Source organism: Acipenser ruthenus, chromosome 28, assembly GCF_902713425.1.
Source record: "Acipenser ruthenus chromosome 28, fAciRut3.2 maternal haplotype, whole genome shotgun sequence".
NCBI lineage: Eukaryota > Metazoa > Chordata > Actinopteri > Acipenseriformes > Acipenseridae > Acipenser > Acipenser ruthenus.
The window spans coordinates 26,513,976-26,528,241 of NC_081216.1; the positions used below are offsets into that span (position 1 = coordinate 26,513,976).

At 36.5% G+C, this 14,266-nt stretch overlaps 2 protein-coding genes and 1 pseudogene across 18 annotated transcripts in view; 2 read left to right on the forward strand and 1 right to left on the reverse strand.

The window, feature by feature from the left end:
- LOC117435066 (liprin-beta-2-like) overlaps positions 1–7,388 on the forward strand; it is a 55,844-nt gene extending 48,456 nt beyond the window's left edge. For 15 of the 16 annotated variants that reach the window (XM_034057968.3, XM_059003093.1, XM_034057974.3 and 12 more), the window contains 5 exons: positions 670–758; positions 1,245–1,367; positions 1,692–1,817; positions 2,188–2,376; positions 2,477–3,384. In XM_034057968.3, coding sequence (XP_033913859.2) covers positions 670–758; positions 1,245–1,367; positions 1,692–1,817; positions 2,188–2,376; positions 2,477–2,671 — 722 coding nt within the window. In that variant the 3' untranslated portion in view covers positions 2,672–3,384. Of the gene's footprint in view, positions 1–669; positions 759–1,244; positions 1,368–1,691; positions 1,818–2,187; positions 2,377–2,476; positions 3,385–5,425; positions 5,492–6,055 lie in introns of those variants that run through there. The other variant, XM_034057979.3, reaches the window with a different exon arrangement.
- On the forward strand, positions 5,422–8,555 carry LOC117435069 (rab15 effector protein-like; annotated as a pseudogene).
- A 22-nt stretch (positions 8,556–8,577) lies between these two features.
- Positions 8,578–13,614, reverse strand: LOC117435070 (NADH-cytochrome b5 reductase 2-like). 2 transcript variants are annotated; one of them, XM_059003098.1, is made up of 7 exons: positions 13,500–13,614; positions 12,125–12,275; positions 11,532–11,628; positions 10,006–10,087; positions 9,782–9,867; positions 9,529–9,625; positions 8,578–8,884 (listed from the first exon to the last, which is right to left on the reverse strand). In XM_059003098.1, the coding sequence occupies exons 3-7, from the start codon at positions 11,586–11,588 to the stop codon at positions 8,718–8,720; spliced, it is 489 nt and encodes a 162-aa protein (XP_058859081.1). In that variant the 5' UTR covers positions 11,589–11,628; positions 12,125–12,275; positions 13,500–13,614; the 3' UTR covers positions 8,578–8,717. The 2 variants fall into 2 exon arrangements, with proteins under 2 accessions (XP_058859081.1, XP_058859080.1); XM_059003097.1 differs by lacking the exon at positions 13,500–13,614 and having other exon boundaries at positions 12,125–13,357.
- Between the last annotated feature and the right edge of the window lie 652 nt (positions 13,615–14,266).

A 14,266-nucleotide genomic window follows, 5' to 3' on the forward strand; every position in this document is an offset into this window, starting at 1 on the left:
TTAGTAACCTTAATTTTGTGATGACTTTATTCATTTTAATATTATTATTATTATTATTATTATTATTATTATTATTATTATTATTATTTATTTCTTAGCAGACGCCCTTATCCAGGGCGACTTACAATTGTTACAAGATATCACATTATACATTATTTCACATTATACAGATATCACATTATTTTTACATACAATTACCCATTTATACAGTTGGGTTTTTACTGGAGCAATCTAGGTAAAGTACCTTGCTCAAGGGTACAACAGCAGTGTCCCCCACTGGGGATTGAACCCACAACCCTCCGGTCAAGAGTCCAGAGCCCTAACCACTACACCACACTGCAATATGGATAAAAGCAAACTACTTTTCGGTGCTGTATGTAATTTTAACATAGAAAAATAACATCTCTATTAAATGATAAAAAAGGTTATTCACCATTAATTAGTTTAGTGTTGGCATCATCATTTAATAGTACATATTACAGTCATCCAATATTTACAAAAAAAAAAGTTAGTCTAGTCCATCTCAATTGTCCCTGTTCATTTGTCAAGTTATTGAACAGTTATGTGATGCTTTCTGAAAAACCCAATAGAAACAAATTATTTTACACATGCCCTTGAATTAAGCAAAAAAACAAATAGTAAGTAAGACATTGTAATCTCTATTCACAGGTTGGCTAGATGACATAGGGTTACCTCAATACAAAGACCAGTTCAATGATGGAAGAGTTGATGGAAGGATGCTACAATACCTAACAGTGGTAAGAAGATCATATTCAAACCTTTTTTCTAAAAGTATATTTATTATTGAAAATATATATACACTTGGGGGACATTACTACTTATGTATGTTTACCAGTTTACCTGCCACAGAATGTAGTTCTGCAGCCAGTAGTAACTTGTGCCAGTTTTCTCCTTCATTTATCATCTTTAGTCACCACTTTTTAGAATACCAGACCCAACACTGAAACCCAGAGCTCAGAAAACCATCCAAGTTTTGAAAGACTTGGAAGAGGACCAGAGAGTAAATAAGAAATCTGGGATATGTAAATGCTTTCTGAAGAAAAGTCGAATAATAGTCTGAGGTATAAATGGATAAATAGGTTTGAGCCTGGGCTATGATTTAAACTTCTTAATATTAACATGTAAGATCCTTCCAGCAGTGATAGGTGATAATGAGTGCAGTTGTGATGATGATAATGTTTAAAGTGATCACAGTATTAAAGTACACATTTTCCTCTTCACAGAACGATCTCCTGTTTCTTAAAGTCACCAGCCAGCTCCATCACCTCAGTATTAAATGTGCCATTCATGTACTACATGTCAACAAGTTCAACCCAAACTGCCTGAGACGCAGGCCAGGAGACGAGGTAAGGAAGGGGGTTCCCATGGCACAGGAACTAGACCATAAACCTTTCTTAATCTTTCCATCCTAACATGAACCTCATGGCCAGATCTCTTTGAAAGGATATCATTTCAACAGGGAAGCTAGAGTGATTGATATTGGAAAGCAGAGTATAACTTTGTAAGCAACGGAATTGTGGCGTTTGTTCTGTAACACTCGAATAAAGTTATTTACAGCCGTGTGACTGGGAATTGTGGTCATTGTACTTAAAACAAGTGGGAATGGGAGTTCTTTAAGCACTGAGATTTTTGTATTATGTTTATTTAATATTATGTTTTTGTCGTGCTAGCACAACAGCTCGCCCTCTGAAGTAGTGCAGTGGTCAAACCATCGGGTGATGGAGTGGCTTCGATCAGTGGACCTGGCAGAGTATGCCCCAAACCTGAGAGGCAGTGGAGTTCATGGCGGGCTAATTGTAAGTACCATATACGTGGGTATCTTTAATAAAGCAGAATAACATGCAATAAATGCGATTTAACAAGACAAAATCACCTCATTAGGGACAAGTTCCTCACACACTGCTGCAGAAATAAGGCCCCCGAGCAAGAAAAGGGTTCTGCATGTTCAAAACAAGACTGGTCAGAGCTCTGTAATTTGTTTTGATGGAACTGGCTAAAAATAATTACCGTACTTAATGCTATGTCAGAGGATCTGGCATGGTTGTTATAAAACACTGGCAGTGTTCTTAACCCAACCCATCTGGCAGGAGAAAAACAAAACTTGATTTGAACAACGATTATGTTCACCATGCTTTTGTTGCTTTATTTTTTTTTATTTTTTTTAAGATTCTGGAACCTCGTTTTAATTCTGACACCTTGGCAATGCTCCTTAACATTCCTCCCCAAAAGACACTTCTAAGGAGGCACCTAACAACAAACTTCAACATGCTGATTGGTTCAGAGGCCCAGCAAGAAAAGAGGGAGTTCATGGAGTCATCTAGCTATGCACCCCTGACCACCACAGCAAAAGTCAGGGTAGGGCTGATTATTTCAAATTAATTAATTAAATGAAAACTGACTTCCTTTATGTAGCAATTCTGTCATAACTTCAGCATTTAATAATACTTTTTTTCAGCCAAAGAAGCTTGGATTTTCAAACTTGGGGCATCTAAGAAAAAAGAAGTTTGACGATTCCACAGATTATATTTGCCCGATGGACACGACTCAGCCTGCAACGAATGGAGCAAAAAAGGGCTATGGGGGACACAGGGGAGTTAGTCCAGTCTTTGACCAAGACTTGCAAAGACTGGAGCAGGTGGGACAAAGCTGATGTCACACAAACCCATCCCCATAGGGATCAAAGCTTGCAAACTATAACATTGTGCCCTCATATAACATTCAAACTCCTGAACCATTGGCATGAATACTATTCAGGACATACTAAAATGGATTTTCACTGGAAGAATTTGTGTCATTTTTTTAATGAACCAACAGCCATGGATTCAGCATTTTAGTATTGAACTGTATTAAAATCATCTTTTCCATTTTATTTTATATTTTACTACTACCAAATGATCATGCTATGTTAAAAGAACTGTATGTACTCATTCATTTGTGCATGTTAAAACTATATAGGAATACAACTTGTTCAGACCATTTATTATTAGTACACAGAAAGTATTAAAACTGTTTTTTTTATTTTTTATTTCTGCTTTCAAATACCAAGAAAAGTATTTCACGGATATAGGTAACTGAGCAGATTATTTTTTTTAATAGGCACTGTGCAATGTTTTTACGTTTAGGGTATATTTAATATTTATATGGGGTATTCGTGTAATATACATCCTGAGGAACACTAAGAAAGTCTACAACCTGTTTAGTTGTTATATGATGTTTGGTATTTTCAATAAAGAAACACAAAATATTTTTGTAGCATTACTATGCTGTTGTAATTAAGATCATATTCCTATATTTCATAACTGTAAATAGAATTATACAAAACTGGATTGGGTTACAGTAATAAATTAATCTATTCAAAACTGATTGCTTGTTAATTGTTTTTTAAACTACAAAAGTACATAAATATGCTTCAAACATTACAATACTCATCACCAGTTATTTTTGAGTGCTCAGTTATGTCCCCCGACCTCACACTTTTTCTAAGAATCCTTACCAATGCACCTCTCAAGTTTTTTTCTGAAAAAAACTGTACAAGTGATTTCAGTAATAGTAAATTCTACATTAATTGCATCAAACAGCATTATCATAATTTGCATGATTAACCAAAAAAATGACTTCTTTTCTAACCTGCTCACATCATAGTATTATTAATTGAATTGTGTAATACCTGTGCATGCTGGAAATGGAACCGTATGCATTCTCTTTAGAATCAACTGAAGGTATGAAGTGTTTATATATTTTTTGGAAACATACAGGGGTAGATGTGCTAAAGTGTTGCGGCTGTCGCAATAGTCATAAACCAGTTGCAAAAATATTATAATGAGATGTACTAAAGCTGCGGGCAATTATGACACTAACAATTGCATCAATTTGTAAAGAACTTTTGAGAGCATGTTTTAAACAGTCACATTTGTTGCTGGCATTTCCCAGTCTGCTTTTTCTCGTGTGTTTTTCAGTTGTGCTCAATGCATTTTTGAGGCGAACACCCAAATAACTATTTTTTCCTAAAAGCAGGGTGTACTTACAAGCCTTGAAAACAAATTTCTATTACATTTCTGGTTTCCCCAGCGTGTTGGGAGCAGTAGACTGCACACATGTGGCACTAACCCTTCCAGCCGATTCTGAGCATCTGTATAGGACCAGGATCCATTTTGTGTTAACTGTCTAGGCTACCAAGTAGGCCATTTTTTAAAAAATGCTAAAATCATTTAGTTTCACTTTAAAAAATCATTTATTTGCATTGTACACCAATGTATACAATGTAGCAGCATGATTTATTTTGTGTTACCGGTACCCTACAGGCTAAAGTAAAAAGACAGTGTGCTAGGTATTCATTTGATTTTACTACTGTACTGTATACTGTATAGGCCTACTGTATAGACTTATATTTGTACATAATGTAATGTGCAGCCTACCCAAAACACATTTGTGTTATTTCAGCGCAATGCTTTACTTTTAAAATGCATCGCGCACTATAAATGTATGTGTGTGCAATTTTATTGTATTGTTTTTAAACCCGACACCTCCTTATGTCGGACAAACATGTCCGGTTTAGCGAGGGGATACTGTATGATTATGAAAAGCTTTTTGGGGGTGAAGGTGGGGGCCCCACTATAGAATCTGATGGGATTAAACTGCCTTTCATTTTATATATATATATATATATATATATATATATATATCAGTATTAAAATAGGTCAAATGAAGACAGAACAGAATGCATTGTACAGATGACGTTTACATTTAACAAAAACAATGTTATTTTGATTTTTGGAAATTGTAAATTCTTGCAACGAAAATGCATTTGCTGTATGTTTGCGCTGCGGCCCATCTCAGTACACCTACCCCACAGTATTTCAACATTAGGTTACACGTTCGCTCGTCCTTAACCATAAACATTTGTACATCATTTACCAATGTTTACAGTTTCTTGCAACAAACAAAACCCAACAACCTATCAATCGCTCCCTAGAGTGGCACAGCCTTCTCTCGCTGTACCTTTGAATTTATCATAGTGTTTAATCAGATCCTGCAGGCTTTAAGGCAAGAGTAAGCGGTCTACTTGGGGGGCTGATTGGATCACTAATTCCCAGTGATGTCACAGGGGTATGAGCTTCCGTCGAGTGCTGACCCATTACCAGCTCCAACTCCAGGCATGCAATTCATTTTCAGATTCTACTGACACATTTAAGTTACAATAAATACTGTTTCAAAAATGCAATGGGACACCACAACATAACACAAAATACACCTTCCACTGCATTTGGTTATAAAATATTATTTCTGGATGTTATCTAAATGTCTTTCACAGCACTAGTGCATAGTTTATTTTTCTTCTTATAAAATATTTATATTTGTTCAAAGTTGTAGTTCTGTTTGATGCAGCTGCTGAATGGTTTTGCAGATGGTGAATACTGAAGGAACAGTCATGCAAATAGGGGTCCTGTCAGAAGGCATTAACCACCTTACCGTGAGTATTACTTTAGCAAGATTTAATTAATGCATTAATTTATTAACAAATAACCAAGCCCCCATGTTATTAATAAATTAATAAACAATTTGATCCAACAGTGCGTTTATCCAATTGGAACTCGCTGTGTAAAACTGGAAACAAAATGCTAAAGCAAGCACTGCAGAAAGGAATCTAAATGTGATCCACTAATTAGATAAAACAGTGATACCATTATGTAAGCATCTAAAGCACTACAGAGTGCACTGTACTGCTATGCATTCACAGGCATGCTAAGGTTTCATGAATATGGAGCTTGTTTGGGTTTTGTCTAGAGAGTGCATGAGATGTACATTTATCTCCTTTTGATATTTGGTCTTGCCACTTCAATGGGGGCATTTTTAGTTTGCTGTTTTAAACTTTCTGTATAATGCCTTGTTCATGAGAGGTGTGACAGGAAATTACAGCAATGCCAGTACACTTCACTGCTACTGCTTTTATATATAAGCAACTCTTAAATCAACAGTGTAACACTGATACTGCCACACTGCTAACACAGCTGCATATCACAATTCTTGCTTTCAGTACATGCTAAGCCATGATGAGTTTCTGAAGGACTTCAGGCGGAGCAAAGAGCAATCCTCCAAGAACTGCAGTGTTAAAACTCAGCTTGACCAAGGAAACAACATCCATACCTCCGCTTTACTCAGTTGCCATTGTTTGCTGACTTAGCTTCCAAATGCAGTAACATGTATTGCCATAACTGTATTTATGTTATTGTATTGCCATGCTGAAAATATGCTTCCCTTCCTACAAATCCTATTGTTCCAGAGTGACTTTTTTTTTTTACTTTTGTTATTTTTAATAATTGTTATTTTTTTATTATGCAAGGTCAAATATGTTGTTTTTTTGCCTCTAATTACTAAGACTAAACATAATTATAATACAGTACTTATTTTTAATGCTTATATAATCTGTAATATATTGAAACCTAGAAAACCTGACTATAGGGTGAGATCATCTTTTGTTATTTAGACCCTGCATCCATTTTTGTTTAAATATCTCCTTGTTTTGGGTCACCTGAAACCGGTTTCCACCCATTTGGTAACGTACGATGAAAATAGACTTAACATGTATTTGCAAAGGGAACTGCACTCATGAGAAAAGAACTACGGTTTCTACAGTAAAGAACCAAGTCTTAAGGTGCTCGGATCTCAGTCGCAAAGTAAAATGCATCATTTGAATGGCAAAGCGATGTGAGAACAGCTGTGTCTGTGACGGATACACACACCTACGTATGGAAAACAGACTTGTCAGGTACTGTAGCATCATCCTTCAAACCAGAACACATCTTTTGCTAGGTTTTCGAATGGGACACGGAGGACAACACTCTGCTGTTCAACCAGGCAAACCTGAAAGAAGCAACACTGTGGGTATGCCGCTATTACCAAGCCTTCTGTCAATGTATACATTTCTCACGGCTATAATGTAACTCTAAATAGAACGATAACATGGTTTATTCCATTTATTTTTAAACTTCTCCACCCAGTGTAAGGTGTATACACGCTCTACTAATAATGCACCATACTTGCAGGTGTAAACACGGGTAACATAATACAGCTGTGTTTCTGATGTAGACAAGTATTGCTTCACACCACGTATCCCATTGCTCAAATAAAAAAATGTTGTATGTTTAAAATGTTATTATATATACACATCATGCATGGTGTAAGAGTGTCTTACCTTGAACACCTTTTGTCACACTTTTGTACTATAAGAGACCACTGCAAATGTATGGAAAAGGTTTTGGGCAGGACACACGTCAGCAGTGCATCTTATGGTTTTCAGATGCAGATTTCACGAAACACAAACACAACGTTAACATTTGACCATTGCTTCTTTTTCATTTCAGTATATAAAAGGAGACCTCACTGTAACTTGATTAATCTTCAGTTGGCAAAGAGTTGGGACAAAGTGACTCAAAAATGCAGTCCAAAAACTTTTTTGGTGATTTCAAAGACATCCTAAAGAAGGTTGACAAAAGTGATTTCACACAGCTTTACTGTGAATGTGTCAAACATGCCTCACACAGAGCCAAGGAGTACCTTACCTTCAGAGATCCGGAAAACAAGTTTCATCCCAACCCCACAGTCCTCAATGACATTTACCCACAGTGTAGAGCTTCAGCTTACAGGACACCTGAGCTGCACCACAATGACCAAGGATCAAGGAATTCTGCTGGGGACAGACTGGGTATGGGCAGTTTACATTTCCCAACCAAGAACCCCAAGCTTCAGATAGCAGTGCAAGTCTTTCACCAGCCTAAGGAAGAGAATTGCGTCCCTAACAATCAAACTCAGATGCTGACAGAGAGTATGGAAATGGCCACTCTAGAATCTTCTGATAAAACCAAGCAAGAGAAGATGATTGCCTTCTGCTCCTCTGTTGGCAGGGACTGTTACACACTCTTCCTCTTCTTCCGTCTTCCAAAAGACCTGACTAACATCTACGGAGTCCCACAGAGTCCTCAGCAACAGCTTCCAGGCGGCGTTTGGGAAAGGTGCTAAAATTGACAGGGCCTTCATCGAAAACTTTCTCAAAGGGTCAATAAGCTATATCACTCCAGGAAAGTTGCTGCAAACCATTCTTAATAAAGAAAACGAACATGAAGAGGCATTAACTATGCTTGTCAAGTTTACTTAGATCCCAGAACCTGATACTGAAGTGGAGCTTAGTTAAATACAAGCAAATGACAAGACACCTAATGATTTATGTCACAAAAAATATCCTAGTCTAATGGGATGGGACATCATTTGGTTATGGTTTCCAGTTAGATTGCATTTTTGCCACATTATGCGCTAGATTGTTGTTGGGTAATAGTGAGGCATGAAATGGAAATGAAGAGCATTAATAATGCTTTTTTTCTCTCTCAGCTTTTTAAAGAACATTCCATCTTTGGAGTAAATACTACAGTGTTACACTACTGGTGTCTCTGGTGAATAGGGGAGCATAGTTCATGAGATTTCTCTCAAACAAATAAAAGAAAACAAAATACTATACTAATGAAAAGAATATTTTTGGTTTTTAACAAGTTTAATTTTTATTGCCATGTATCCTTGTATTTAAAAAAAATATAACATATAATAAACACCAGGATAAAAAAGCCAAGCAGACTTGCCAGTGTAAATGTTTAATTGCTCTCAATAAAACACACTTCAGTAAGCAGAAGCCCGGATCCACATCTGTGTTAAAAAGCAAAACGGGCTTCCTGCTTGTAACCTTGTTTGCCAAGGTTGGGTTGGCATGCAAACTGAATCATGGGAGGAGGGCCACACATGAGGATGAGGACATCGTCTGCTGGAGGCTGCATGTGATCTTTGATCATATCTGCATTAATGAAACTGTACTTCCAACCTGCAGACAGGAAATCACAAGAATCAGCTGTCAGCTCTCTCATGACTTACCCTTAAATCCTGTTGGGTCCGTTCAATGGATCTAAATAGGGACGAATCGACATACTACCACGGCTTAAATAATAAAATTAGGATCAAACCTGTCATTTTACTTTCACAAGAGACGGACATGTTTGCTTTCTTAAAGTCCCTTTAACGATTTAAGCAGTGGCAGTATATAGATCTTACACAGACTAGATAAATTAAATATACACCTGAAGCTTTTATCTAACAACTGCTCTGAAAACCAAGAAAGGAAAAAACAGCAGCCAACAAGCAGACCAGATTAGCCAGTGAACTTTCAGCGCTATTCTTGACAAAGGCTATGCAGGGTAGTAAATATAATTTCTATTAAAGAAACAGCCAAAGACTGAGACCTTAAAAGTATAACATGATTCATTTTAGGGTTGCATCTCTTATTTAAAACAAAATATGTTTCGTCCCGAGGCCGGCATGAATTGAAACAAAAGATAACACAACCCACCCGTTTCATGTCCAGAAACAGGAGGTGTTTAAAAAGAACAGCTGCTAAAGCTTTGTTAGATCAGGACTGAAGTGCACTAGCTTGTTTGATACTTCATATCAAGGGAAAAGGCATTTCCTTACCCTGTGGTGGCTTGTCCAGAGTATACCACAGTCTAAACTGTTCAGGGTGATTCTCAAGGACCTCTTCTAACTCTGCTCTTAACAGGATGTCCTCAGTCTAAATGGCAGGGGGATTGTATTAATACTATATTTAACAGTTATTTTCCTAATCATATACATTTTGTGTAAGTACAGTTGTGTAGTTAATGTACTTGTATTTAAGTGTATCCATTTTTTTTTCTTGCAGAATTGTTATTTAGAAATAGGGTCAAACCTGATTAGCAGAAATGCTGTAGCACTTTGTGTCATCTTTGGGGTCCAAGGTTATGTGACGAATCAACTGCAGTGTTGGAGAGATGCCTATATGAAAGATACAAATACAACTGAACAAAAAGCACACAAATCTGTTCTATATGTAAAGTTCATTCTTTCATGTCATCTACTGTATGAAGCGATATGAAGTACAAGGAAGAGCGCTCACTTCCAAGTCATTCTCACCTGTCCCACCAGCTACCATTCCAACATGCTTGACAGATCTCTTTGAGGCTTTTGACTTTGTCTGGCCAGATTGCAAAATGACCTAAAAGGAAGACATGGTTATCTTAATATTGCATACAACACAAAAGAAAAGCATTCATCTAAATTCACAATTTTAAAAAGCGTAAGAACAGAGGAGAAACTATGTCTGAGTAATCTGCAAGGAAGAAGTTGATACAGGTTCTTAAACAGAAGGTTCTAATAGAGCCTTCTAATAAAAGAATTCCAGCAGTGTGGAGTAGTGGTTGGGACTGTGGACTCTTGACCGGAGGGTCGTGGGTTCAATCCCAGGTGGGGGACACTGCTGCTGTACCCTTGAGCAAGGTACTTTACCTAGATTGCTCCAGTAAAAACCCAACTGTATAAATGAGTAATTGTATGTAAAAATAATGTGATATCTTGTAACAATTGTAAGTCGCCCTGGATAAGGGCGTCTGCTAAGAAATAAATAAGAGATTATTCATGAATTTAAAATTGTTCATGTAAAAGGTTGCCATCTACAGGCTAAAAATAGAATTGCAGTACCAAATATAAAAATACAGGTTTAAAATCTAACTTTAGCACGAATTCAGATAAAACATATTTAAATAGGATTATTATACACGACTACAGTGAATAATTTGTATAAAACATATACATACATCAAAACATATTTATTGTTTTGGGGTCTTTGTGGTATTCTGTCTCCGAGATAAGAAATCTAATGTTCCCTTAGGCATACAAACTAATGAATACCATAAATATACTGTAGATGCCCACAGCCATCTGGATGCAGTGCAATCTACTGCTAGCAATCACTGCCAAATTAGGAATTAACATTTAAATCATGGGACACTTATTCGGGTGAAGTGGACGTGGGGCTTTTAAGCAATAATGGCACGTCACACACTCACTGTAGAATAGTGTTGACATTATAATATTGAAATCAAAACAGTAGATGCAGCCCAATTTTTATCAGAGTACTAACTAAAAAATTCACGGACTGTACCTGCCTATTGTCAGCCACTGTACATTTGAATTGAATACATCTTGCATTCTTCAATGATCTATACTGTATGTTTATTGTTCTTCATTTAACAGAACTGCTACAATAATTGACTTCTTATGATGGTGGGGAGTTCAAAGATGTCTTTGTTATTGATATTAGCAGTTCTCATACATTAGTTGAGAATACAGGCAGACTAAATGTTTGTTGCCCTAAAATGAATGGCAAGTGGTCATACCGTTCCCTTTATAAAAAAGCAGTCCATTCGGTCCCCTGAAATCTATGGCATCACCAATCTTCATGTTATTCAGATATTATGACATTTTGCCACATTCAGGGTCATTTGGGCGAGTGTTTTTGTAGTAAACATGTAAAACAATGGTGCTATCTTTAGTTTCTATGCATTTATGGCATACAGTCAAACACTCAATTACACAATGTTTGGTAATACAAAAACAAAATGACACAAGGCATACAGATAGATTAAAAACTAAAATGTTACCTTTACAACTAAACCCACAAAGCCTGTGTCTTCATCAGTGGAGACTGGAGTAGGCATGGGTTACCATTCACTTCAGCAGACAAGTACGCATGCTGCCCTACAGAAACAAATACAATATCGACATATTCTCAAGGAATACTAAACCTTAGCATTTTAAAACATGAACAAGACAAGTCGTTTCTGGATGTACTACAGCAGGGGAATGGTTAGAATCAACCGCACAGCTGTAGAGGGCTGTTACATAGATTTATATTCTTCACACTTGCATTCAATAAGAGTAGAATTGTAAAGAGAAAAAGATGCATTTGAAAGAACACTTCACCTACTATTTAATTCACACCGCTGTACTCTTTTGGTGCTGCTGTATAGTAAATAAACTTCATACAATATTATTCTATAGGACTGTTAACTAACATATCATTCATTTTCTACATTATTAGACTCAAACCCTACTCTTGCACATACTTCTCATATCTGTGTTCATTTTGAGTATGCTCAAGCAACAGGAAATAATGAAAGTATTTCTCAGCACTGCCAGTATTAGTAGAACAATGTATGCTATAGTAATACAAGGTTTTGCTACAGGATCTTACCTTTCTCTCTATTAAAGGGAATGCGTATTTTGTGCTGGGGTCCTGTAAGGTAGCTGGGGACTTTATCTTCTTTAAATCTTCTGAACTCGCAGATTAGATCAACAGGAAGAGCACAGTCAATGACGGCCACTCCAATCAGCAAAGGGGAAGCCTGAGAAGTGAGGGAATGGCGAATGAGATGCAAAAGCTGCAATTAGATAGAAAATGTGTTGTATTCAGTACCTGGTGGAGTAGTGGTTAGGGCTCTGGACTCCTAACCGGGGGGTTGTGGGTTCAATCCCAGGTGGGGGACACTGCTGCTGTACCCTTGAGCAAGGTACTTTACCTGGATGGCTCCAGTAAAAACCCAACTGTATAAATTGGTAATTGTATATAAAAATAATGTAATTGTATGTAAAAATAATGAGCGTCTGCTAATAAACAAATAATAATAATAATGTAAGCAGTACTAGGCTGAAAGTTAAAGCAAAGGCACTTTGGCAATGTTGTTGTTTTTAAGAATATAGTATAAAATGAGTTAATCATACAGTTTGGATTGATCTCTACTTACCATAAACCAAGGTCAGTACATAACATGGTGGTTAGGGCTTTGGTTTGAGTCTAAATGAGGTCTTTCAAATTGGCTTTTCAAAATCAATGCATTTACAGTGAAGTGCTGCATACTGGCTCTACATGTTACAGAATTACAATAGGAGTCTGTTCATCATGCCACTCGAGAGCCAATCAAATCGTTTAGGGTCCTCTGCTGTTCTGAGCCAGCTTGGGGTTATTATCCTGGCATAACTAAAGACTTTCTTGAACCTATGTTGGAGCTGTAGGGTGGAAATGTTTTCCAAACTGTTGTTTATTTATTAGTTTTATGGACCAGCGAATGTGCTTTCAATACAAGTAACCTTTAATGTTTGTGAGAAAAAAAAACACAAACACATACAAACACCTCACACTAACTAAGCCACATACAGTAAAAACAAACCTATGCAAGGGATGCCGTCTCTTCAAATTCAAGTAATGCCAAGTATATCTTTGAAGTTACTTTATTGATCTTTGTAAATACTAGATTAATAATTATGTATACTATTACGGTAACACACGTAAAAGTGAACGAATGATGTAATTCCAATATGTAAATAAAATAACTCATTTTACCAGGATAATGTAAATTACTTCAGAAACTACATTTGTTGAAGGTTATTAATTGAACACAGCCAGGATTGCTTCTCCGATTTACAGCCGAGCTGCAGGTATTTTATTTGCTGTGGATACAAAACATTTGATCATAAATGCAATCTGTAAAATGATCAAAACTATAAATATGTATACATACACTGTATATAAACTAATAGTTATTCAATGTTAACCAAAAGGACAAACTTACCAGGCTCTGCTCCATTCTGCCTGTCCTGAACAAGGAGAGAGACTGCTCATTTGCCAGAAGAACAATTTCTAAGGATATAAATAATCTGGATAACAGCCTGGTCTGCTTTGAACAGAGTAGTCAGAAAAGTAAACTGTTGTAACCAGTTAGTCAAGGTCATGAATTATATAAAAGTGAACATGATTGCGCTACATTACTGCTTAAAAACTATACATATTTACAAATTATGATCTCAGTGAGATGGCTATTAATAATAGGAGCCTTGGAGGGCTCAGCATGGTTCAGGGTTTTATAAAAAACTTCAATGTGAGCAATTTACTTTTGAGGCCAGAATGACTTTTTTGGTCTGCTAATGATCACATTGACATTGTGTTGATTGGCCAAATGATCTTATTTCACAATATACCATTCAGTTCAATAGTCTGTGTTAATCGTGGTTTGAACCACAAGGCATGTACAGTACTATACATTATTATTATTTATTTCGTAGCAGACACTCTTACCCAGAGCGACTTACAATTGTTAAGATATCACATTATTTTTACATACAATTACATTGCTGCCCACAAGTCATTTCTGTACTGGTTCTGTGACAAATAGCAGACTACATCACAATTTTGAAAGCGCTATCATCATGCCAACATGGTGTCTGGTTATTCACATTTTTGAGAAATTGGAAAGCACAGAACCATGTCCATTTAAAAACTGTATTCGCCTATGATATGCTAAGCTTTCAAATGTGTGACTTAAAATGTGTTCATCAATGT

Coding starts and splice junctions, on each gene's coding strand:
- LOC117435070 (XM_059003098.1), bottom strand. CDS start 11,588: ATGCCTACTCCAGTCTCCACTGATGAAGACACAGGCTTTGTGGGTTTA. Junction 10,088..11,531: donor TTGTGGGTTTAGTTGTAAAG/GTAACATTTTAG, acceptor TCTTCCTTTTAG/GTCATTTTGCAATCTGGCCA. Junction 8,885..9,528: donor TCTGGACAAGCCACCACAGG/GTAAGGAAATGC, acceptor TCCTGTCTGCAG/GTTGGAAGTACAGTTTCATT.